Source organism: Aquarana catesbeiana, linkage group LG05, assembly GCF_042186555.1.
Source record: "Aquarana catesbeiana isolate 2022-GZ linkage group LG05, ASM4218655v1, whole genome shotgun sequence".
Lineage (NCBI taxonomy): Eukaryota > Metazoa > Chordata > Amphibia > Anura > Ranidae > Aquarana > Aquarana catesbeiana.
In genome coordinates, this window is record NC_133328.1 from 239,812,728 (window position 1) to 239,840,645 (window position 27,918).

General features: G+C 38.8%; 1 protein-coding gene across 2 annotated transcripts in view; it reads left to right on the forward strand.

The window, feature by feature from the left end:
* ADCY1 (adenylate cyclase 1) overlaps nucleotides 1–27,918 on the forward strand; it is a 525,405-nt gene that overhangs the window by 474,324 nt on the left and 23,163 nt on the right. For both annotated transcript variants that reach the window (XM_073630633.1, XM_073630634.1), the window contains 2 exons: nucleotides 20,959–21,105; nucleotides 26,079–26,177. In XM_073630633.1, coding sequence (XP_073486734.1) covers nucleotides 20,959–21,105; nucleotides 26,079–26,177 — 246 coding nt within the window. The remainder of the gene's footprint in view (nucleotides 1–20,958; nucleotides 21,106–26,078; nucleotides 26,178–27,918) is intronic.

Here is a 27,918-nt window from a genome sequence, read left to right on the forward strand (position 1 = left end):
TTTTTACAACCACTTTAAATCACGTTCCACCCAATCACGTTCCAATTAATATGAAGTTTAAGGGGGGAGTAAAAGGTTACAACAAAGATAAGCAGTCGTTGCTATTATGTCATTTTTGCTATTTCATTTTTAGGAGTTTGTTTTGTAAATCAAATTCCATAAGGCCAAATCCCATAAGAACAGGGTATATAAATCTAGTAAATGTCATTAGAGCATTGTAAGTATTTTATCTAGTTTTTAAAATTAAGTAGGAATAAGTAAAAAAAAAAACTTCTGCTTTTAAGTAATAAAATTTGGTTTGTGGTTTAGAAATTCAAATACATTATTGGCAGTACAAGTAAATAACAAATCATTAACAGTAAACTGCTGTTTACAAAGGCTAATTCTATGTTTATGCCTTGGCATCTCACACAGCATTTATTTCTAATAGCTATTTACAAAGTAGCTGAAATACAGTATAATTATCTTCAGAAGCAAGAAAATGTTACTACGAACATCAGATGTCTAACACACTTGAACCGCTCAAATCATAATCGGACTTAGGTGCAACCGTTATCTAATACTATGGGAAACGATGACTTATACCATAAATAAATTATTCCTTTACTGTCCATACAATAAATAGTATTTAAAAATAGCAAGTTCACTTAGAGAATGATCAGGCCATTTGCACGATTGAAACTGAGAGATTTTTACATGTATACAGTGCCTTGAAAAAGTATTCATACCCCATCGAAATTTACCACATTTAGTCACGTTACAACCAAAAAGAAATTTTTATTTTATTGGGATTTTATGTGATAGACTAACACAAAATGGTACATAATTGTGAAGTGCAAGGAAAATAGTAAATGGTTTTCAATTTTTTTTTAAATAAATATCTGAAAAGTGTGGCGTGCATTTGTATTAAGCCCCCTTTACTCTGATACCCCTAACTAAAATCTAGTAGAACCTATTGCCTTCAGAAGTCACCTAATTAGTCACCTATGTGTAATAAAGCTGTGGAGAAGTTTAAAGGAGGGTTAGGTTATAAAAAAAACATCCCAAGGTTTGAGAATCTCACGGAGCACTGTTAAATCCATCATCCAAAAATGGAAAAAGTATGGCACAACTGCAAATCTACCAAGCCACTGTTGAAAGAAAGCCAAAATAAGTCCTGTTTGCAGTTTTTGAGAAGCCATGTAAGGGTCATAGAAAACATGTGGAAGATGGTGCTCTTGTCAGATGAGACCAAAATTTAACTTTTTGGCCTAAAAGCAAAACGCTATTTGTGGCAGAAAACTAACACTGCACATCACCATGAACACACCATCCCCACCGTGAAACATGGTGGTGGCAGCATCATGTTGTGCAGATGCTTTTCTTCAGCAGGGACATTCAGCACATCCCATTGGCTGGTGTTTGATAGCTGCTCGGTCCCACCCATCCCTGACATCACCACTGAGTTGTGACAGCTGGTCTCTCTCTCTGCAAGCAGTGACATTCCCTGCCAGTTTCACACACTCATACTCTTTCAAGCCTCACTATCTGCTGCTGAATGTGAAACTCCCCCTCTTCCCTGTCAGTGCCCATCAGTGCTGCCTATCAGTGCCCATCAGTGCTGCCTATCAGTGCCACCTACTAGTGCCCATCAGTGCTGCATATCAGTGCTGCCTATCAGTGCTTCCTATCAGTGCCACCAATTAGTGATTCCTATCAGTGCTTCCTATCAGTGCCACCAATTAGTGATTCCTATCAGTGCCACCTATCAGTGCCAATCATTGCTGCCTATCAGTGCCACTTATCAGTGCCTATCAGTGCCCATCAATGCTGCCAATCAGGGGTGCAATCAGTGCTGCCTATTAGTGCCAATCAGTGCTGCCAATCAGTTCTACCTACCAGTGCCAAACAGTGCTCATAGGTGCTGCCAATCAGTGCCCATCAGTGTTGCCAATCAGCACTGCCAATCAGTGCTGCCAATCAGTGCCCATTTGTGCACTGAGTTCAGGGATGGGAAGGTGAACTCAGCAGCCAGGCACACTATCCATGGGGGGGGATGGGGGGGCAGCCTGGTGGGGCACAACTGAAATCTGTCAATGCTTATTAATGCTACATGCTGATCTTTAGTATAATAGGTAATCACCACACTACTATTTACAATAAACTACTGGAGGTAAAATAAAAAAGTGTCAGTAAAAGGCCTGCTGCTAAGCACTATTATGTGTTCCCACACCACAAAAAAAAACAAAAAAAAAAAAAACACAGCACTAACTTACTAATTAACAACTTAACAAATATGGTGGAACTCTCCAATGTATGGTAATCTCAATAAACTTCAATATTACCACAGTACCGGTCTCTGTGATATGTAACATCACATATAATACACCTTAAACTGAAAATAAAACAAAAATGACCGGGGACTAGTTCTCCCTTGTTGTTTCTTTTATACGATGTACACTCTGTATATTTCTTTTTTTTTTAATTCTCAGTAAAAATTAATGTGAAAGAAAAATGAAAGGGATGGTGGAAACCCCTCTACAGATATTTGCAATACAAATTAACTTTAAGTGCAACAACTTTTTATTTGGGAGATTCACACCATTATAGCACATTTTTTTACACTTCATTTTATATGTTTTAGTTACTATTATAATGTGAAATATTGCACTTGAAGTTAATTTTCCACCACCCCTGCTAAGTCCATGTCTTTATGGACCTTGTTTTGTGCACTGTGCGCAGTCATGTTAGTACATGTTAGTACAGGAAGGGGCCATCCCCAAACTGTTCCTACAAAGTTGGGAGCATGAAATTGTCCAAAGTGTCTTGGTATGCTGACGCCTTAAGAGTGCCCTTCACTGGAACTAAGGGGCCAAGCCCAACCTCTGAAAAACAACCCCAAACCATAATCCCCCCTCCACCAAATGATTTGTAGCAGTGCACAAACCAAGTTCCATAAAAACATGAATAAGCTAGTTTGGGGTGGAGGAACTTGACTGGCCTGCACAGAGTCCTGACCTCAACCCGATAGAACACCTTTGGGATAAATTCGAGCGGAGATTGCGAGCCAGGCTTTCTCATCCAACAGTCAGTGCCTGACCTCACAAATGCACTTCTGGAAGAATGGTCAAACATTCCCATAGACACACTTCTAAACCTTGTGGACAGCCTTCCCAGAAGAGTTGAAGCTGTTATAGCTGCAAAGGGTGGACCAACTCAATATTGAACCCTACAGACTAAGACTGGGATGCCATTAAAGTTCATGTGCGTGTAAAGGCGGCCCAATACTTTAGGTAATGTAGTGTATATATATATATATATGTGTGTGTGTTTCTTTTTGTTTTCTCATTCACTCTGGTGTCATTTATCTTGCCCATATCATTGCTATACACATAAATCTTTTTTCCATTCTTCCTAGATTAGTTACACAGTATAAACCAGTACACCGTAATATCAGATGAATAAATAAATTGTGATCATAATCATAAATTAATAAAGTCTATCAATTCATCCAGTTATGTGTAAAATAAATAAACGTTACACCAGTTCATAAATATATGTGCAAGTGACTTTTACTTCCTAATTTAGTTACACAGTATAAACCAGTACACTGTAATAATGATTTATTATTTCATCTTCAGCTGTAGCAAGGAGCACTTTTATAATTATTGTCAATTTTTTGAATTGTAACTGTAAACTTTAGAATGCAATGTACTGAGCGTATGTGCTTTATTATTATTATTGTACAGGATTTATATAGCTCCAACTGTTTAACCGTTTCACTGCTAGGTCCGTACACCGTACGGACTTACAGAAGTGCTTGCAGGTAGCCAAGTCCGTACAGATCTCATTTCTCCCTCTGCTATAAGCTCATGGTCACTTCAATGACCATAAACTTATAGCAGAATTGTTTAGCAGACTCTGCTAAACAATTCTATAACCCTGATCAGTGAATTACAATCCACTGATCAGAGTTATTAACCTCTAATGTGACTGCCCCCCCCCATGCCACCGCTTCCCTGTCCCCTGCCTCTCCACTTCCTGCCACTAAAACTGCTCCTCCCACTCTCCTTTCCTATTCCCTTCATCTCCTTCTTCCCCTGAAGCACTGATTACCCCCCCACACCCAATCCGACCCCCTCAGCAAACCCCATCCTCTGCAGCTACCATTATTAGCGGGCATCCCTATTCTTCCACTCCCGCCAGCTTCAGGTGCTGCATGGGGCTTGGGGGGAATCCAGATGTGTGTCCCCATCACTCAGCCCCCCCAACTGCCACTGCATCTCCGATCCATGGTTGCTCCAAGCGGCATCCCTCCTCCCCTCCTGCCACCTGCAGCTTATCCCTGCACTGATCTCCGTGATCTGTCAGGCTGGGGAGTGCGGTGGGGAAAGGGGGGAGCGGTGGCGGTGAAGTTGGGACTTGGGGGGTGCTTGATGAACATGTGTTTACCAAGTTCCACCCTGTAGTAGAGAGGGTGCAGGCAGCAATCATTACAGATCGTTCCTAGACCTCCCACTGACACTGATAGCTGATATATAGTAACCGGGATTGTTACTATGTATCAGATTGTCATTTTATGAATGAATGAGGAATCTCTATACAGATTCCTTATTCATTCAAGTAAAGTGCTGCAGAGAATTTCTCTGTTTCAAAAAAAGAGATATGGGGGTCTGTTTAGACCTTTGATATCTCACCAAAGAAACAAATATCAACAAAATATTACTTTAAAAAATTGTAAAAAGGAAAAAGAAAAAAAAACACAGTAAGACCCAGTGACCCCCAGGTCCGCCTGCATGGTGATGCCCCACCCCCCCTGCACTCACCCCTCCACGGTGAGGGTCTCCCCCCATACTCACTCCTCCTTGGCTTCCTCGGGAGAAGCCAGAAGACAATAGCGAATATTAATTTGCTATTGTCATAAGTGGGTGGGCTCGGGGTGCTATGCTCTGCGCCTCGAGCCCAACCTTTTTCAAGCCAGTTAGAGCCTCAGGCTCTAATCATGTGGCTTGGAAAAAACCTCATACAAACATATAAGTCTGGCACCCCACGGGGGGGGCGGCACTCCTGCGACCCTATTGGACCAGCTGCTCCTGGTAAGACCCCTTTCACATGGAGCGGACTCTGTCAAGCAGATCTGTCTGCTCAGCTATTCTTTATGGGGTGGTCAGATGGAAATGGACCGCCTGTCCAGTTCCATTGGATACTATCCGATCCGATCTGCTAGATGGATGGGGAATGAGATCCCCATCCCTCTGTTTTTAGGACTGCAGTTGATTGGATGCAGGTGGGTGTAAATGGACACATGTTCATTTGCATAAGCCTCTCCATAGAGAACAATGGGTGGTCCGTTTAGGCCCGCCTAAAAAACAGACAGGCAGATCCAATTGGTGTGCTTGTGTGAAAGGGGTCTAAGGCCTTGTTCACACAGGGCACAGCGTACGTTTATGGGGATGCACAGATGTTCCGTGCATCCCTATGCAGGCAGTCCCATTGATGTCATTTAGGTGTAGCACCTGCATGAACAGAGCCGTTTCTCCCAATTTTACATCCATGTAGGTCCGCATGCATGTCCCTGAGCTCGCACTTTCTGTGTTCGGGGTCATGTACCCACACCCACACAGATGTCAGATTGGAAACAGCAGCTATGCCTGTGCAGCCGTTGCATCCCAATTGACATAAATGGGACTAGACATGTGCACACTGAAATATTTTGTTTCGGCATTTCGTTTTCGTCCGAAAAATACATTTATTTAGTTACTCCCGAAATTCGTTTTTATCTATTTAGTTTTTCGTTAAAAATTGCATTCGTCCGAAAATCCAAATTGAGGTCGAATCTGTCATTGAAGGCTTATGGTGTCTGTCGAATGTTCAAAGAAGATTCGACGGAGCAGCTAAACTGTACGACGCCGTATAGTTTACCTGCTCCGTCGAATCTTCTTAGAACTTTCAACAGACACCATAAGCCAAAGTACGTGTGTACTTAGTTCTAGCTATTTTACTGCTCCTCCTCTTTGGTTACAATCAGCCAATAACATTCATCATCATCATCATTATTTTTATTTATCTTTTCTCCCCTACGTTGAATCCTTTCTCCCCTACGTCAAATTTTTTCTCTCTATGTCGAATCTTTTCTCTCTATGTAGAATAATCTTGGACCAATAGAGTTAAGGTTAGGCACATTTGACCACAGGTTTGATGGACACAGATTGTTATTGTCATCATCATGTCGAATCTCCTATCTATATCGAACTGTTGTAGCAACGAAAACGAAAATAAAGCATTTGTTTGTGTCAGATCTTTCGTTTTTCGGATCCTGCACTTTCGTTATCGTTTGTTAAAACGATAACGAAAATACCTGAAATTCGGACGAAAATGCATTCGGACGAAATCGAATGCACATGTCTAAATAGGACTGCCTGTACGGGGTTGCATGGAACACCTGTGCATCCCTGTGTGCGTAAACATGGCCCCCCCATGGGCATACACTTTAGTTTGCCACAGTAGTAGTAGCAATTTAGCAGTTATTTTGTAAATTGAGTTTATGTGCACTATTAATGATTTTTGTGTATTTTCTTGTGAAAATATTGTTTTGATAAACATTTGCGCAAATATCGTACTGCCTTAAAAATCAGTAGCACCTTCTTTTTATTCTACTGGCATGTGCTTTCTGAAAATTTATGGTTTGGGGGGTCTTTTACAAATTCTGAAAGCTGTAAGTGAAAAAGGAAAACCTCCAGATTTTCTAAAACTTTTGCGTACCTTCGATTTTCACTATTTCTCAAAAAGGCGCAATGTAAAAATTACAAATATGTGTTATGTATTAACTCCATACAGATAAAGCTTTTATAATTAGATGGAATTTAGCAGGAATTTTGTCAAATGAGCTGTGTTTTTATCTGCTTATAATGGTTTTGGTGTATTTTTAGCAAAAATATTTTTTTGATAAACATTTGCGCAAATACTGTGGGGCCTAAAAAATAAGTAGCACCTTCTTTTTATTCCAGAGGTCATATGCTTTCAGAAAATATATGGTTTGGTGGGTATTTTACAAACTCTGAAAACTGTAAGTGAAAAATTAAAACCTCCAGATTTTTAGAGATATTTTTGGGTACATTTCGATTTTCACCATTTTGCAAAATTGTGCAATTTAAAATTTACAAATATTTGTTATTTATTAACTCCATACAGGTTAAGCTTTTATATTTAGTAGGAATTCAGCAGGAATTTTGTAAAATTAGCTGTGTTATTATCTGCTAATAATGGTTTTAGTGTATTTTTTGCGAATATATTGGTTTGATAAACTTTTGCGCAAATACCTCAGGGTCTATAAAATCAGTAGCACCTTCCTTCTATTCCAGAGGTCATATGCTTTCAGAAAATATATGGTTTTGGGGATCTTTCACAAATTCTGAAAGCTGTAAGGGAAAAATGAAAATCTTTAGATTTTTTGAGAAATTTTGATATTTACATTTTCGCGTACGTTCGATTTTCACCATTTTGCAAAAAGGCGCAATGTAAAAATTAAAATTTTTTGTTATTTATTAACTTCATACAGGTTAAGCTTTTATATTTAGTAGGGATTTAGCAGGAATTTTGTAAACTTAGCTGTGTTTTTATCTGCTAATAATGGTTTTAGTGTATTTTTTGCAAATAATATACTGGTTTGATAAAAATTTGCGCAAATACCATGGAGTCTAAAAAATCTGTAGCACCTTCTTTTTATTCTACTGATCATGTGCTTTCAGAAAATATATGGTTTGGGGGGTCTTTTACAAACTCGCAAAAATAACAAAACAAAGGAAAAATTGCAAAAATGGTCTGGCCATCTGGCCTGGCAGCGAGAGGGTTAAGCAGCGCTTTACAGCATGAGGACAGGAAGTATGGTTGCAATACAATTCAATACAGGAGGAATCAGAGGGCTTACAATCTAAAAGGGAGGGTCAAGTGGTACAGAAGATAATAACTGTAGGGGATGGGCTGATGGAGAAAATAAAAGTATAGTTGTTAGGTGGAAGCAGGATAGGCATCTCTGAAGAGAAAAGTTTTCAGCGATCGCCTAAAAGTGGATAGTGTTGGAGATAGTCAAACAGTTTGGAGTAGGGAATTCCAAAGGGTGGTCGAGGCTCAAAAGAAGTCCTGGAGACAAGCATAGGAGGGGGTGACAAGGGAACTAGAGAGCAAAAGGTCTTGAGAGGAATAAAGTGAACAATTTGGTTGGTATTTTGAGATTAGGTTAGTGATGTAGCTGGCGGTCAAGTTGTGAATGGCATTGTAAGTTATTGTTAGTAATTTGAATTTAATTTGTTGGGTGAGTGGCAGTCAATGGAGGGATTGGCAGAGAGGAGTAGTGGATACAGAGTCTTGAAGCAGCATTTATGTCAGAGTGAATAGGGTCAAGCCTATTTAAATGTAATCCAATGAGGAGGGAGTTACAGTAGTCGAGGCGAGAGATAACTAGGGAGTGGACTAGGAGCTTTGTGGTGTCATTGGTTAGGAAGGGGCGTATTTGGAGATGTTGCAGGGGTTGAGGTGGCAAGCTTTGGAAGGTGATTGAAAGTGGGGCCAAAAGGAGAGATCAGAGTCCAGGATAACGCCTAGCACCCTGGCATGCGGGGATGGGTTGATGATTGTGCCACTGATTTTGACAGAGAAGTCAAGGGTAGCAGTGTGTGGAGACTGATGTTGTGAGCTGAGGGGTAGAGTGATAGATTTGGGTGTCGACAGCGTATAAATGTTACTGAAAACCGTGCAAGGATATCAGCTGAGCCAGGGAGAAGATGTAGATCGAGACTAGGAGAGGTCCAAGAGCAGAACCTTGGGGGGGACCTTAACAGAGAAAGGAAGAGGAGAGGTGGAAATAGAATTGAAAGTGACACTGAAGATGCGGTGGGATAGGTAGAATGAGAGCCAACAAAGAGCACAGCCACGAAGACCAAAGAAGTAAAGTTTTTTGGGGTGAAGGGGGTGGTCAGCCATATCAAAGGCAGCCGAAAGGTCCAGAAGTAGGTGTACAGAGTAGTGTCCATTGGTTTTTGCTGTTAGTAAATCATTTACAAGTTTTAGGAGAGCAGTATTTGTGGAGTAAGCATCTATTATTTTTATAAACCTCAGTAAAGCAGCAGGGTGTACATTATTTGTACCTACATACTCTGGTCTTCTGCATGGTTCGTGTGCATCACTATTCTTAGCATCAGCATTAGGCAGATGCCAGTGTAGACAGTTTGATGTTATGAGGTCAGGTCCCTTCTCTGGCTTTTTTACCTGAGATGCCTGGGTCCCATACATGAAACCTTCTGCAGTACTTATTATTCCCTAGGAGGCTAAGGCATTGCTCCTTCCACCAGGATGCACACATCTGCTTGTAGGCTGTGTGCAAAATATTGCTGCATTTGTATGTACTGGGCGTATGAATCTGTACAGGTAATTAGTCTGACAGCACATGCTTAGTGGAGTATAGTTAACTTAAATGGTGTGTTAAGTCATTGTTAAAATTTAACCCCAACCTCCCTCTTCCCATATAGAGCAGGTTGAAGCATTTTTCCCTTTACCTTGTTCCTGTAGTGAGAAACAGCTTTCACTACTCCCTCTAACATCATCATCAAGGTTGTAAAATTTTTGTTCAGTTCCTATTTATGTGGGTATATCCCCAGAACACCATCCTTTAGGATCCCTTTTCTTACAGACAGCATGTGGGCAGTCTCTTGGCAGTCAGGGTAGCAGCATGGTTTTGTGTATGTACAGTATATGGAGTGTGACAGAGAGAGGTGGGGGATGGGTAAAGCTTTAATCCAGCAGGCATGGTTGACAACAGTGGTAGAGACTTCAGTGCACAAAACACACTCTGTTTTCAGCCCAAACAAGAATTTAGGAATATCAACAAATATTTTTCAGCATTTTATAGAAACAAAACATTAGGATTGGTAAATATGTTTCAGAGAAGATGTAATAAATGATTTTTTTATTTTTATTTTGCCCAGACATATACGGGCTTCTAGCAACAGTTCTATTGGGGGTTGGTAACTCCTTCAACCCAGAACACATACACTACACTTTATTAGACAGAACTAATAAATGCATATATAGATTTTTGCATTACAAGCAGAATATTATAAGGCATTAAAGTTTATTATGCTTTATTGTAGACATTGGCCTTCCCTAAAATGGGATAGAAAGATAAAGCTCACTACTAGAAATTTTGGTAATTTGTGGTGATAGTTTTAATTGTGAAAGAGCTTGGTGCATTAGGGTTTTAACATGTAGACCTGTTCTGAGAGGAGCATGGAGGCTGCCATTGCTGCTCTTGTAAATATCTAGAATGCTACTAGTCTGCTTGCTTTTCTGACTCTCTGACTTCAAAAGTTTTTATAAGGAGCTGGAACAATCATGCAGAAAAGGACCTTTGCCTTGTTTTTCAATTTTCTAACTACGTGCTTGTTTCAGGTCAGTCACTCAGAAAGAATTGAAGGTAGTCAGGATGGCAAGTGTTTTCAGAAGCTGTTCCCTATATTTTTAGATAATGAATGCTTAACCCTTTCACTGCCAGGTCCGTTTGGCATACGGACCTACAGCACTGCTTCCAGCTGGCCAGGTCCGTACGTGGTACTGACCTCATTCCTCCTGCTATAAGCTCATGGTCGCTTAAATGATCATAAACTTATAGTAGAATTGTTTAGCAGACTCTGCTGAACAACCCTATAATGCTGATCAGCAAATTACAATCCGCCGATCAGATTTATTACCTCAAATGCCCCCCCCCCATGCCGCCGCTTCCCTGTCCCCAGCCTCTCCAACTCCTGCCGCTCATGTCCCGTTGTCACATGAAAAGATATAATAAAATATTTACAAAAATGTGAGGAGTGTACTCACTTTTGTGAGATACTGTATATATATTAAAAATCTTAATTGTATAAACTATCATGGACGCCTCTCGGCAATTTTGAACAATAAAATTGCTTTGTTCGACAAAATATGGGACCCCTGCATTAGCTATCTTTCAGTTGGATTATGAGATGGGATTGGATCTGGAGTGCTCTTCTCTGAGGGTAGAGTGCACCCCCTTTCACTACCCTCTATTTCTTCTTTCTGTCATCTCTTTTCCCTTTCTCTCTTCCTTCAATCTGAATTTGCCTATTGATGGGCCCTAGGACCAATTACGGTCCCTGGCATTACACAGGAGTTAAGTTAGTAGGTTACATCAAGTAGATGTAGCAGAGGGGGAAAGGGATTTACCCCTCACTGTTTTCCAGCGAGAAAAGGTATTCCAGAATTAAGACTATATTATATATGCATTTCCCTCCCAAGCTTTGCATATCTCTAGTGAGATGATTGGGGAAGGCACGGATTATTATGAAACCTCATCACTTGATGCTATTTCTACATTTCATAAATTATACCGTGTTTCTTTATGGTTTAATTTTTTTTTTCTTTTTTCTGTTTGATTTTCTCACATAAACCTAATATGTGGATGATGATACATGATGTTACATCAAATTTAATATCAAATAATGCTCTTCTGTGCTGTAACCTAATCATCTCCGGTTTGATAATGAGAAATTACTTTCTGTTATAACGGCAAATGCTGATTTTGTACTTGTACAAAATTTTCTGAATAAAAATATTGAAAAGAAAAAACTGAATTGTAAAAAAAAACATAGTAAGACCCCTTTCACATGGAGCGGACTCTGTCTGTTGATCCCTGCTGAGCAGGTCCATGTCCGCTCCACTGATGCAGAGCAGACACAAACATAACACCCGCTGTTCTCTATAGAGAAGTTGGAAGGAAATGGGCCGCCTGTCCATTTCCATCCGATGCCACCTGATCTGATCTGCTAGATAGATGGGGAATAGGATCCCCATCTGTCTGCTTTTAGCGGACTGGATCGGATGCAGGCCGGTGTAAATGGACACATGTCCATTTACATCAGCCTCTCTATAGAGAACAATGGGTGGTCCGATCGGGCCCGCCTGAAAAACGGACAGGCGGACCCTATCGGTCACACAGGGCATACACAGCATACACCCCTGCAAGGCCATGTTTACCAGCGCAGGGATGCACAGGTGTTCTGTGCAGGCAGCCCTATTGATGTCATTTGGGATGTAGCAACTGCGCGAACAGAGCCGTTGCTCCCAATTTGACATCCATTTAGGTCCAGTTGCATATCCTGAGCTCACACTGTCTGCGTTCGGGGTCGTGCACCCACACAGATGTCAGATTGGGAGCAGCAGCTATTCCTGTGCAGCCATTGCATCCCAATTGACATAAATGGGACTGCCTGTATGGGGATGCACAGAACACCTGTATATCCTTGTGCAGTTAAACATGGCCCTCCATGGGTGTACATTTTAGTATGCCACATGTGAATAATGCTTTAGTAGCAATTTAGCAGGAATTTTGTAAGTTATGTTATGTTTATGTGCACTAATGATGATTTTAGTGTATTTTTAGTAAAAATGGCGATATGATGAACATTTGCACAATTATTACGGGGTCCAAAAAATCAGTAGCACTTTTTTTTATTCTACAGGTCATGTGCTTTCAGAAAATGTATGGTTTGGGGGGTCTTTTCAAATTCTTTAAGTGAAAAATGGTAACCTCCAGATTTTTTTAGTAAATTGTTTTTATTTACAGTTTTGCGTACCTTAAGTTTTCACCATTTCACAAAAAGGTGCATTTTAAAATGTACAAATATGTGTTATCTAATAACTCAATACAGTTTTTTTTTTTATAGTTAGTAAGAATTTAGCAGGCATTTTATAAATTCTGCCATGTATGAATCCACTATTAGTGATTTTAGTGCATTTTTAGCAAAAATATTGTTTTGGTAAACATTTGCGCAAATATCGCAGGGCCTTAAAAATCAGTAGCACCTTCCTTTTATTCTCTGAAAGCTGTAAGTGAAAAATGAAAACCTCCCGATTTTTTTGAGAAATGTATTTATTTTATAGTTTTGTGTATGTTAACCACTTCAGCCCCGAAAGATTTGGCTGCTCAATGACCAGGCCATTTCTTGAGATACTGCACTGCTTTGCTTTAACTGACAATTGCGCAGTTGTGCGACGCTGTAACCAAACAAAATTGACGTCCTTTTTTTCCCACAAATAGAGCTTTCTTTTGGTGGTATTTGATCATCTCTGCGGTTTTTATTTTCTGCACTATAAACAAAAAAAAGCGACAATTTTGAAAAAAACACTATTTTGTACGTTTTGCTATAATAAATATCCCTAATTTTTTTTTTTTTTTTTTTTGAAAAAAGCTACTTTTTTTTCTCAGTTTAGGCCGATATGTATTCTTCTACATATTTTTGGTAATAAAAATCGCAATAAGGGTATATTGATTGGTTTGCGCAAAAGTTATAGTGTCTACAAAATAGGGGATAGATTTATGGCATTTTTATTATTTTTTTTTTTTTTACTAGTAATGGCGGCGATCTGCAATTTTTATCATGACTGTGACATTATGGTGGACACATCAGACACTTTTGACACATTTTTGGGACGATTGACAATTATACAGCGATCAGAGCTATATAAATGCACTGATTACTGTATAAATGTCACTGGCAGGGAAGGGGTTAACACTAGGGGGTGCTCAAGAGGTAAACTGTGTTCCCTGACTGTGTGTTCTAACTGTAGGGTGAGGGGACTGACTATAGGAGATGACGGATCGTGGTTCCTAGCTATTAGGAACTCATGATCTGCATATCCTCACAGAACAGGGATGTGAGTGTTTACTCACGCCCATGCCCGCAATCGCTCATGGCCGGCAGTCATCACGACCGCCGGTCACGAGCATCAGCACCCCCGCAGTGCAATGGGCGCGTGCGCGCCTGCTATCCCACTCAAAGGAGCCGACGTACAGCTATGACGGTTCGCGGGATCGTGCCGACCTGCCACAGTATAATGACGCCGGCTGGTCGGCAAGTGGTTACATTTTCACCATTTTCACAAAAAAAAGGTGCAATTTAAAATGTACAAATATTTGTTATTTATTAACTCAGTACAGGTTACGCTTTTATATTTAGTAGGAATTTACTGTAGCAGGAATTTGGTAACATTTGCCGTGTTTGTATCTGCTAATAATAATAATTTTAGTGTATTTTTGCTTTGGTAAACATTTGCGCAAATATCATGGGGCCCTAAAAATCAGTAGCACCTTTCTTTTATTGTGCTGGTGGTCCTATGCTTTCAGAAAATATACGGTTTTAGGTTTTTTTTTTACAAACTCTGAAAGCTGTAAGGGAAAAATGAAAACCTTCAGATTTTTAGAGAAATTTGGTTATTTATATTTTTGCGTACGTTCAATTTTCACCATTTTGAAAAAAGGCGTAATTTAAAAATTACAAATATTTGTTCTTTATGAACTCAATACAGGTTAAGCTCTTATATTTAATAGGAATTTTGTAAAATGTGCTGTGTTATCTGCTAATAATGATTTTATTGTATTGTTTTGATAAACATTTGCACAAATATTATTGTGCCCTAAAAAATCAGCAGCACATTATTAAGTGTTCTTGCATAGCAAGACCACTTATTGTTATCTCACATATATATTTAAGTGTTCTTGCATAGCAAGACCACTTACTGTTATCTCACATATATATTATTCTTATTATTATAGCCAAATTTACCACCCTAACTCCTCCCACAGTTTTTACACTACATAGACAAGTAATATACCGAAACGTGCGGATTGTTCCCGAATGGTGTGCTATTACTTTGTGGAACGTTTCGCCGAATGGTTCACGAAATATCGTCGTTTTTGTCCCATAGGAATGAATGGGGAAACTAGAGTGGGAGATGACAAAAGCTGGAAAATCAGAACATGATTTCTAAACTGCCGCCACTCCCTCATTTTCAAGCCCACCTACACAAATCTTATATCAAAACGTTCAGCTATCCCTGCTGCCACTAAACATGTCCACGGCTAAGCCATAGTCCTGATAGTTTTCACAATATGACCATTTGTTTGCAACTCACGCCGTCCATTGACATTCATTGAAACTACACTCTAGCCCCCTCCAAATTTGAAGGGCAATTTCTAAACTGCGACTGTGCCTTCATTTTTAATATTTCAGAGACATACTATACATCAAAATCTAGGTCTGGGTCTTGTGATTCTCACAATATAAAGATCTTCGCTGTAGGATGTATAGTTTTTAAAATACGGCCATTTGTTTAGAGGTCATTTCAGGAAATTTTTGCCATTAATCAGAGTGTACTGTTAGTGTTTGTTTTGTTGCCATGGTTACCAAAGCTTCTGTTATACACAGGGGGGAGGTGGCTGGAGCATCTCAGCTGATTACAGAGCCCGGGGGAGGGGACAGACACACCATGTACTGATTTATAATAGAGGAATATGATGGGGCAGTTTTGATGGGGTAATTCTGATGGGGCAGTTTTGATGAAGCAGTATTTGGGAAGCATAAACAGGGCATGAGCGTTGCTAGGAAACAGTGGTTGTAAACACAAGATGCTGAGACACTCCAAATGCATGTGACTTCATCTGCTAGACTTGATAATGCTAGTAGACTCCTCCCACAGTTTTCACACTACAGAGACAAATAATATACCGAAACGAGCGGATTGTTCCCGATTGGTGTGTTATTACTTTGTGGAATGTTTTGCCGAATGGTCCACGAAATGACGTTTTTGCGGCGAAATTGGTCCCATAGGAATGAATGGCGAAATGTTCAAAACTAGAGTGGGAGGTGACAAAAGCTGACAACCCCATGATCAGCCAAAACATTATGACCACCCCATGATCAGCCAAAACATTATGACTGCCCCATGTAAAAAAAAAAAATATTTTTGAAAAAAAAAAAAATTTTTGAAAAAAAGTAAAAAAATAATTTTTGAAAAAAAAAAAAATCATTTTTGAAAAAAAAAAAAAATATTTTTGAAAAAAAAAATATTTTTGAAAAAAAAAATTATTTTTGAAAAAAAAATTTCTTTTAAAAAAAAAAATATTTTTGAAAAAAAAATATATTTGAAAAAAAAAATATTTTAGAAAAAAAAAAATTATTTTTGAAAAAAAAATTACTTTAAAAAAAATAATAATTTCGAAAAAAAAATTATTTTTGAAATAAAAAAATTCATTTTTGAAAAAAAAAATTACCTTTGAAAAAAAAAATTACTTTTGAAAAAAAAAATCATTTTTGAAGAAAAAAAATCATTTTTGATTAAAAATAATTCATTTTTGAAAAAAAAAATTACTTTTGAAAAAAATGTTCAGCTCTTTCAGCGAATGATGGAACTTTTTACTACTATTTATACTTTTTAAAATATTAAGCTTTTTAACACTTTTCACAGTTACTCAAGCCACTCCACCCCACCCAGTTACTCCGCCCACTCCAGTTGTAGAGGCAAGAACACTTTCACAATTTCCCCAGAAATTGTAGCTTTTCTAGTTAAGTGTTCTTGCATAGCAAGACCACTTACTGTTATCTCACATATATATTATTCTTATTATTATAGCCAAATTTACCACCCTAACTCCTCCCACAGTTTTTACACTACATAGACAAGTAATATACCGAAACGTGCGGATTGTTCCCGAATGGTGTGCTATTACTTTGTGGAACGTTTCGCCGAATGGTTCACGAAATATCGTCATTTTTGCGGCGAAATTGGTCCCATAGGAATGAATGGGGAAACTAGAGTGGGAGATGACAAAAGCTGAAAAATCAGAACATGATTTCTAAACTGCCGCCACTCCCTCATTTTCAAGCCCACCTACACAAATCTTATATCAAAACGTTCAGCTATCCCTGCTGCCACTAAACATGTCCACGGCTAAGCCATAGTCCTGATAGTTTTCACAATATGACCATTTGTTTGTAACTCACGCCGTCCATTGACATTCATTGAAACTACACTCTAGCCCCCTCCAAATTTGAAGGGCAATTTCTAAACTGCGACCGTGCCTTCATTTTTAATATTTCACAGACATACTATACATCAAAATCTAGGTCTGGGTCTTGTGATTCTCACAATATAAAGATCTTCGCTGTAGGATGTATAGTTTTTAAAATACGGCCATTTGTTTAGAGGTCATTTCAGGAAATTTTAGCCATTAATCAGAGTGTACTGTTAGTGTTTGTTTTGTTGCCATGGTTACCAAAGCTTCTGTTATACACAGGGGGGGAAGGTGGCTGGAGCATCTCAGCTGATTACAGAGCCCGGGGGAGGGGACAGACACACCATGTACTGATTTATAATAGAGGAATATGATGGGGCAGTTTTGATGGGGTAATTCTGATGGGGCAGTTTTGATGAAGTAGTATTTGGGAAGCATAAACAGGGCATGAGCGTTGCTAGGAAACAGTGGTTGTAAACACAAGATGCTGAGACACCCTAAATGCATGTGACTTCATCTGCTAGACTTGATAATGCTTGTAGACTCCTCCCACAGTTTTTACACTACAGAGACAAGTAATATACCGAAACGAGCGGATTGTTCCCGATTGGTGTGTTATTACTTTGTGGAATGTTTCGCCGAATGGTCCACGAAATTACGTTTTTGCGGCGAAATTGGTCCCATAGGAATGAATGGCGAAATGTTCAAAACTAGAGTGGGAGGTGACAAAAGCTGACAACCCCATGATCAGCCAAAACATTATGACCACCCCATGATCAGCCAAAACATTATGACTGCCCCATGTAAAAAAAAAAAATATTTTTGAAAAAAAAAAAAAAAAATTTTTGAAAAAAAAAAAAAATAATTTTTGAAAAAATAAAAATAAAATCATTTTTGAAAAAAAAAAATATTTTTGAAAAAAAAAAAAATTTGAAAAAAAAATATTGAGAACAAAAAAATTTATTTTTGAAAAAAAAATATTTTTGAAAAAATAAAAAAAATATTTTTGAAATAAAATCATTTAAAAAAAAATTCATTTTTGAAAAAAAAAATCTTTTTTGAAAAAAATGTTCAGCTCTTTCAGCTAATGATGGGACTTCAACTGTTTTACTACTATTTATACTTTTTAAAATATTAAGCTTTTTAACACTTTTCACAGTTACTCCGCCCACTCCACCCAGTTACTCCGCCCACTCCAGTTGTAGAGGCAAGAACACTTTCACAATTTCCCCAGAAATTGTACCTTTTCTAGTTCTTATTATTATTATAGCCAAATTTACCACCCTAACACCTCCCACAGTTTTTACACTACATAGACAAGTAATATACCGAAACGTGCGGATTGTTCCCGAATGGTGTGCTATTACTTTGTGGAACGTTTCGCCAAATGGTTCACGAAATATCGTCATTTTTGCGGCGAAATTGGTCCCATAGGAATGAATGGGGAAACTAGAGTGGGAGATGACAAAAGCTGGAAAATCAGAACATGATTTCTAAACTGCCGCCACTCCCTCATTTTCAAGCCCACCTACACAAATCTTATATCAAAACGTTCAGCTATCCCTGCTGCCACTAAACATGTCCACGGCTAAGCCATAGTCCTGATAGTTTTCACAATATGACCATTTGTTTGCAACTCACGCCGTCCATTGACATTCATTGAAACTACACTCTAGCCCCTTCAAATTTGAAGGGCAATTTCTAAACTGCGACCGTGCCTTCAATTTTAATATTTCAGAGACATACTATGTATCAAAATCTAGGTCTGGGTCTTGTGATTCTCACAATATAAAGATCTTTGCTGTAGGATGTATAGTTTTTAAAATACAGCCATTTGTTTAGAGGTCATTTCAGGAAATTTTAGCCATTAATCAGCGTGTACTGTGTTTGTTTTGTTGCCATGGTTACCAAAGCTTCTGTTATACACAGGGGGGAAGGTGGCTGGAGCATCTCAGCTGATTACAGAGCCCGGGGGAGGGGACAGACACACCATGTACTGATTTATAATAGAGGAATATGATGGGGCAGTTTTGATGGGGTAATTCTGATGGGGCAGTTTTGATGAAGTAGTATTTGGGAAGCATAAACAGGGCATGAGCGTTGCTAGGAAACAGTGGTTGTAAACACAAGATGCTGAGACACCCCAAATGCATGTGACTTCATCTACTAGACTTGATAATGCTTGTAGACTCCTCCCACAGTTTTTACACTACAGAGACAAGTAATATACCGAAACGAGCGGATTGTTCCCGATTGGTGTGTTATTACTTTGTGGTTCACGAAATATCGTCGTTTTTGCAGCAATATTGGTCCCATAGGAATGAATGGTGAAATGTTCAATGTCATTTAATTGGTGTCCTATTACCTTGTGGAACATTGTGAAAAGCTGAAAAATACCAGTGTGAATCTGGCCTCAATGTCATTTAATTGGTGTGATATCACTTTGTGGAACGTTTCGCCGAATGGTTCACGAAATATCGTTGTTTTTGCGTTGAAATTGGTCCCATAGGAATGAATGGCGAAATGTTCAAAACTAGAGTGGGAGGTGACAAAAGCTGACAACCCCATGATCAGCTGAAACATTATGACCGCCCCATGAAAAAAAAAATTATTTTTGAAAAAAAAAAAAAATTCATTTTTGAAAAAAAAAAAAATTCATTTTTGAAAAAAAAAAATATTTTTGAAACAATAAAAAAAATATTTTTTGAAAAAAAAATCATTTAAAAAAAAAATATTTTTGAAACAATAAAAAAAATATTTTTTGAAAAAAAAATATATTTTTTTGAAAAAATCAAAAAAATCATTTTTGAAAAAAAAAATCATTTATGAAAAAAAAATTTAAAAAAAAAAATTCATAATTTTTGAAAAAAAAAAATAATTTTTGAAAAAAAAAAATTATTTTGAAAAAAAAAATATTTTGAACAAAAAAGATTTTTGAAAAAAAAATTATTTTTGGAAAAAAAAATATGTTTTTGAAAAAAAAAATTATTTTTGAAAAAAAAAAAATTATTGAGAAAAAATTTATTTTTGAAAAAAAAAAATATTTTTGAAAAAATAAAAAAAATCATTTTTGAAAAAAAAATCATTTAAAAAAAAAAAATCATTTTTGAAAAAAAAAATAATTTTTGAAAAAAATGTTCAGCTCTTTCAGCTAATGATGGGACTTCAACTGTTTTACTACTATTTATACTTTTTAAAATATTAAGCTTTTTAACACTTTTCACAGTTACTCCAGCCACTCCAACCACACAACAGTTACTCAAGCCACTCCACCCAGTTACTCCGCCCACTCCAGTTGTAGAGGCAAGAACACTTTCACAATTTCCCCAGAAATTGTAGCTTTTCTAGTTTGTATTGTACTGGTCATGTGCTTTCAGAAAATATATGGTTTGGGGGCGGGTCTTTTACAAACTCTGAAAGCTGTAAAGGAAAAAATAACAAAGCAATGGAAAGTTGCAAAATGGTCTGGCCAGCTAAGTTTAAAAGTAGAGCACAGGACCTGGCAGCGAAAAGGTTAAAGTGACCTCATTGTTAAAGAAAATGTTTAAATGCAAAAGAAACCTATAAAAGAAGATATGATATACTCACTTTTTTCTGCTCTGCTCAGAAGCTGAGAAATCTTCTGCTTGAGATCCAACGGATAACCAACACTTCCAGGAGTCTTGATCTCCTGGGTTCTGTAAGAGGTCAGCATTGGTTTGTGAGAGCTGCAGGGGGCCCAGGAGATGTCAGAACTATCTTTTATTAGTGCTAATTTCAACAGATTTCTCAGAGCAGAATTTGTCAGCTCAGACAACAGGAAAGTTGAGTATGTCCCATCTTTTTTTACAAGTATGGGTTGCTTTAAACCTTTTCTATGGCCTTTAGCAGTAAAGGGGAAACTATTTTTGTAGTGTATGCTTACACTACTGGGAGCATTTGCTTTCCTGTGTCATGTTATCGGTCCTTTTATATATATTGTTTATAGAGCTTGTAATATATTGTTATACACATACAGTTTTCCTAAGGACACAAAGTTTAAACATAACCATTAAATCTAACAAAGAGGGTTATGAATGCGTAGTGTTCACAGTTGCGCAAGTACAATTTTGTTAAAGAGTATTTACTTTTTTCCCTTACAGGATCTTTATTATCAGTCTTACTCACAAGTTGGTGTGATGTTTGCCTCCATTCCTAATTTTAATGATTTTTACATTGAACTTGATGGCAATAATATGGGAGTGGAATGTTTACGACTTTTAAATGAAATTATTGCAGATTTTGATGAGGTAAGATTTTGTCTATGAAATATTTTGACTCCATATATTCAGTGCTTTAAAAATTAATTTTTTGTGTTCAGGGACAGATTTATTTGGGCATCAGGGCTGACAGGTGCAAATAATGTGTCTTTTTAAGGATCTTCAAGTTGATGATGAGTAAGGCTAGGGCTTGATGATTTTTAATCTTGGAGACAAGAGTCTAAAAAAATCTACTATTACAGAACTCACTCTAATGCTACTGTAGGGATGTGTTGGGTGATTGTGAGGATATTATGAGATCATGCTCACGGGGTGTGTTTGAAAGGAAAAAGTCACCCATGAATTTCCTAAATGAGCAATTTTTGAGCATGTGATATCTTCCTCCCATTAAATTGAAGCTTATGGAGTAGAAGAATGGATTGAAATTCAGACGGTTGAGCAAAGACCAGCCTGACTTTTTTTTCCACTTGATCAGTGCTGCTGGTTATATCCGGCAAAACTGATCCCCGCTGTCAGAATACAATAGGTCCATGGGAGGGTTTCCCCCTTAAACTCTGAGTGTGTTGATTGGGGAACCAAATAATTTTTTTTACTTCATTCAAACCACTTGTTAAGCAAAAAAAATCCATCATCTACATCCTACCTTAGCCTAGTTCCTTGCCCATTGCGGGTCTGCTACTGAGAGATTTAACTGCTCGTTGACCATTATCTCAATAGCATTACATTGGTTTTATTGTGCTGCTAATGAGGTGATGGGCCTACCTGTGTTACTGTTCAGCCTACCTTGCTAAAAGACATCTAGCTGACTTTGTTAATTGTTATTATTTGGTGTATGCCTGCAACAGTATCTTTCAGAAAATGTTCGTGTGTGCTGTTAGATTATTTTAGTTTATATACTGTATACTGTATACCTATATGTATGTTTATATTTTATGTCTATATATTTTTATAGCAATATGTTAATGCATAGTTCCGATGTATTTTGAATTATAAAAAATAATGCAATTATTTCACAGCATATAACAGTTTATAACATTGGCCTAGAGTTCTGTGGTTTTCATAAAGTAATATTATTTCTGTTTTTACATGATTACTGTATGTACTCTAAGCTCTTTATGTTTTACAGTTTTTGTGTATTATATCAAATATAATACCTATATATAAATACATAGTGGCACATAATTGTCAAGTGGAAGGAAAATGATAAATGGGTTTTCAATTTTTTTTTACAAATATCTGAAAAGTGTGCGGTGCATTTGTATGCAGCCCCTTTTACTCTGATACTCCTAACTAAAATCTAGTGGAACCAATTGCCTTCAGAAGTCACCTAATTATTAAATAGAGTCCATCTGTGTGTAATTTAATCTCAGTATAAATACAGCTGTTCTGTGAAGCCCTCAGAGGTTTGTTAGAGGACCTTAGTGAACAAACAGCATTTTGAAGGCCAAGGAACATAGCAGACAGGTCAGGGATAAAATTGTGGAGAAGTTTAAAGCAGGGTTAGGTTATAAAAAAAAATATCCCAAGCTTTGAACATCTCACGGAGCACCTTTCAATCCATCATCTGAAAATGGAAAGCGTACAACTGCAAACCTACCAAGACATGGCTGTCCACCTAAACAGGCCAGGCAAGGAGAGCATTAATCAGAGAAGCAGCCAAGAGGCCCATGGTACAGTGCCTTGCAAAAGTATTCACCCCCTTGGCATTTTTCGTGTTTTGTTGCCTCACAACCTGGAATTAACATGGATTGTTTGAGGATTTGCATCAATTTACAGAACATGGCCACAACTTTAAAGATTTTTTTTGTGAAGCAAACATAAAATAGGACAAAATAACAGAAAAAGTCAATGTGCATAACTATTCACCCCCCTAAAGTCAATACTTTGTAGAGCCACCTTTTATGGCTATCACAGCTCCAAGTCGCTTTGGATAAGTTTCTATGAGCTTGCCACATCTTACCACTGTGATTTTTGCCCATTCCTCCTTGCAAAACTGCTCCAGCTCCTTCAAGTTGGATGGTTTGCGCTTGTGAACAGCAATCTTTAAAGCGGAGCGCCGCCGAAATTTTTTTTTTTTAAAGTCAGCAGCTACAAATACTGCAGCTGCTGACTTTTAAAACATGGACACTTACCTGTCCAGGGCGCCCGCGATGTCAGCACCCGAGGCGGAACCGTCTCTCTGTCCTCCGGTGCTGCTGCCTCCATCTTCTGTAAGGGAATCAGGAAGTGAAGCCGTGCGGCTTCACTTCCCGGTTCCCTACTGCGCATGCGCGAGTCGCGCAGCGCAATACGGATGGTCCCTGCTGCCTCTGGGACCCGTGTGTTTCCCAGCAGGCAGCGGGGAGGGAGCAGGAAGTGGCGTAAATAACCGCAGATTCTGCGGCTATCTATGCCGGAAGTGAGTACAGATACCTGTAATATACAGGTATCTGTACTCCCCTCCCCCTGAAAGGTGCCAACTGTGACACCGGAGGGGGGGAGGAATCTGATGAGTGGAAGTTCCACTTTTGGGTGGAACTCCACTTTAAGTCTGACCACAGATTTTCTATTGGATTGAAGTCTGGGCTTTGACTAGGCCATTCCAACACATTTACATGTTTCCCCTTAAACCACTCAAGTGTTCTGCTGGAAGGCGAACCTCCATCCTAGCCTAAAAACACACAGAATGGTACAGGTTTTTCTCAAAAATATCCCTGTATTTAGCACCATCCATCTTTCCCTCAACTCTGACCAGTTTTCCAGTCCTGACTGCTGAAAAACATCCCCACAGCATGACGCTGCCACCACCATGTTTCACTGTGGGGATGGTGTTCTTTGGGTGATGTGATGTGTTGGGTTTTCTTTGATGACCAAAAAGTTTAATTTTAGTCTCATCAGACCAGAGCACCTTCCTCCATACATTTTGGGAGTCTCCCACGTGCCTTTTCGCAAACTCAAAACGTGCCATTTTGTTTTTTGCTGAAAGTAATGGCTTTCTTCTGGCCACTCTGCCATAAAGCCCAACTCTATGGAGCGTACGGCTTATTGTCATCCTATGTACAGATACGCCAGTCTCTGCTGTGGAACTCTGCAGCTCCTTCAGGGCTACCTTAGGTCTCTGTGCTGCCTCTCTGATTAATGCCCTCCTTGCCCGGTCCATGAGTTTTGGTGTGCGGCCGTCTCTTGGCAGGTTTGCTGTTGTGCCATGATCTTTCCATTTGGTTATGATAGATTTGATGGTGCTCCTAGGGATCATCAAAGATATGGATATTAACCTAACCCTGACTTGTACTTCTCAACAACATTGTCCCTTACTTGTTTGGAGAGTTCATTGGTTTTCATGGCAGTGTTTGGTTAGTGGTACCTCTTGCTTAGGTGTTGCAGCCTCTGGGGCCTTTTAAAAAGGTGTGTATATGTAATGACAGATCATATGGCACTTAGATTGCACACAGGTGGACATCATTTCACTAATTATGTGACTTCTGAATGTAATTGGTTGCACCAGAGCTTTTTATGGGCTTCATAACAAAGGGTGAATACATACACACATGCCAATTATCAGTTTTTTATTTCTGAAAAATAGTTTTATGTATATAGTTTTCTAATTTTACTTCACTAACTTAGGCTATTGTGTTCTGATCCATAGCATATAATTCAGATTAAAAAACATTGAACTAAAGGCTGTAATGTAACAAAATAGGTAAAAAGCCAAGGGGGGTGAATACTTTTGCAAGGCACTGTAACTTTGAAGGAGCTGCAGAGATCCACAGCTCAGGTGGGAGAATCTGCCCACAGGACAACTATTAGTCTTGCACTGCACAAATCTGTTCCTTATGGAAGAGTGGCAAGAAGAAAGCCATTGTTGAAAGAAAGCCATAAGACGTCCCATTTGCAGTTTTCGAGAAGCCATGTGGGGGACACAGCAAACATGTGGAAGAAGATTCTCTGGTTAGATGAGACCAAAATTGAACTTTTTGGCCTAAATGCAAAACGCTATGTGTGGCTGAAAAGTAATACTGCACATCACCCTGAACACACCATCCCCACCATGAAACATGGTGGTGGCAGCATCATGTTGTGGGGATGCTTTTCTTAGAAATCTTAGAAGAAAACCTGCTAGAGTCTGCAAAAGACTTTAGACTGGGACGGAGGTTCCCCTTCCAGCATGACAAGGACCCTAAACATACAGCCAGAGCTACAATGCAATGGTTTAGATCACAGCATATTCATGTGTTAGAATGGCCCAGTCAAAGTCCAGACCTAAATCCAATTAAGAATCTGTGACAAGACTTGAAAATTGCTGTTCAGACACTCCCCATTCAATCTGACAAAGCTCGAGCTATTTTGCAAAGAAGAATGGGCAAAAGAGTCACTCTCTAGATGTGCAAAGCTGGTAGAGACATACCCAAAAAGACGTGCAGCTGTAATTGCAGTGAAACTATTGACTTTGGGGGCTGAATACAAATGCACACCACACTTTTCAGTTATTTATTTGTAAAAAATTTTGAAAAACATTTATCATTTTCCTTCCACTTTACAATTATGTGCCACTTTGTGTTGGTCTATCACATACAATCCCAATAAAATACATTTAAGTTTTTGGTTGTAACATGACAAACTGTGGAAATTTTCAAGGGGTATGAATACTTTTTCAAGGTACTGTATATAGCACAAAACAATTCTCTTTTTGATCATTTTGTAAGTATTAGATTTTAGGAAAAACACAGTTCTGGACCCTATTTAGAGATTAGTCTGAGGTTTGAGGTAAAAAAAAATTGTTACATAACAGCAGATGTACAGTTTGTATGTTGCCCAGGTAGTAAAAATTGCTTATCTTACAGACATACTGCATATAAACAAAACTATGTCTTGACATTTGCCAAAAATTGTACTTTTTTAATATGTAAAAAAGAGAATAGTATATGTTATGACTGTCCCCATAATTTTACTTTTACTGTAATTCGTCACATTTATATTAAAAATATGATGGCAGTATACGATTTATTAGGTTTACTTTGTTACAGCTCATGGAAAAAGAATGCTACAGAGACATTGAAAAAATCAAGACAATTGGAAGTACATACATGGGAGCTGTAGGACTGGTTCCAACAACAGGAACAAAGGTAAAATAATATTTACAAAATGTATAGGTTAGTGTACTTTTTATACTTTTTTCTATAAATTCTAAAATCTGTTTAATTAAATTAATTAAAATTACATAAGTAAATGAATGTTTTGGGTGATGTAATTCAGAAGGAACATTGGCATATCAGTGGCTTTCCACATCTATACTGCCACCTGCCAGGATACCAGCAGCTGAAGTTCTGACAGGTTTCAAACCCTCCTCCCCAGACACTTCAAACCCTGGTTTATCATTACATAATCGGAAACATAGAAGCAGGACGTAACATGTAGACAGATTTACTCAAAGGATATACCACAATCTTCTATATATGTGGCATAACAGCTCTATCTGCTTACAGGAGTGAATATGATATACTTGTCACCCAGTCATTGGCTGTGAGCACTGATCAAATGCTGGTTGTTCAGCGTGTCCGTTCAACAGAAGCTGGTCGTTAGACCAACTTCTGTTGAACAGAAAGTGGTACACACATACCAAAATGTGCCCGGTTCCTGCTGAGCTGTGTGTACCAGGCTTTGGAAAGAGCTCTGACCTGAGGACAGTTGGATTGTGTCAGCATAATCACCTGCCTCTGAAGTCTGTTGGTAGCTTTAGAGACAAATCTTAGTGATAAGCAATGATTACAATACAATAGTTTCTTATAGGACCCCATACAACAAGAACAAAAAAAAAAACTAAGTATGAGGTCCCCCCCCCCAAAATCCATATATGAGCATGCAGCCTGGCAGGCCAGGAAGGTGGGGGAAAAAATGTGTGCTCCCCTCCTCAATTATATCAGGATGAGGGTACCCAATTCTAATCCGGATAGGGGCCTCTTCCCCACAACCTTGGAATGGGGCTTGTTGGGGTCTGTAAGCAGGGGGCTTATCAGAATCTCAAAGCCACTTTTAACAATAAGGAGGTCCCTAGATACCTCCCCCGATGTTGGTGTGTAAGAGGGGCATTGTCATGATCAGGGGTCAGGCTCAAAGACCAGTTGGTATAGCAGTTACATGACTACCACCAGCCAACAGGATAGGTACACAGGCAGTCACCCTGGCAGATTATGTGGGCTCACCTGAGGTGCGGAGTACTAACCAGTGTTCACCAGAGCTCCTGATGGTGGAGATTAATTTCGCTGCATGTTAGTACTAGGTCGCAGTCTGCAGGATCGCCCCACCAGGGGGTGAGCAAGCCGGGGTCCAGTAGAGGATAAGCAGGTAAGTATCAAACAGAAGCGTAGTCTGTAAACAAACCAAAGGTCACTATCGAGTAGTGGCAAGTTGGGATCAGGCAGAATCAAAGTCGAGGAACAAGCCAAGGGTCAATAAGAAGTGGCAATAAAATATGGATGGCAGCAGGGCAGACAAGAGTGAGATATTGGCTGAAGAGAGCACAATAATCTGGCAAACAGCAAGTGCAGAGACATTGCTTAAATCAGGAAGTTAATGGGAGGAGCAAAGAGTTTAAGGTTCAGCAGAAGCTAAGGCACAAAGCAGGGTTGTCCAATGGATCAGACATGGTGCTTTCCAGCATCTCAAGTAACTCAGCTAGAAGAGCTATTGCCAGAAACAGCAGATATTCAAGTCCAGGCCCTGACAGGCATATTACAAGAAAAAGCAAATAGTAAATAAGCACACTTGGCTGATCCTGCCTGGTTCTGCCCTCCCCTCTGTAAACTGACCACGGTTTATTATGGCTGCTGATCCCTGACACCGTGGTCAGTTCACGTGCCTCCATCA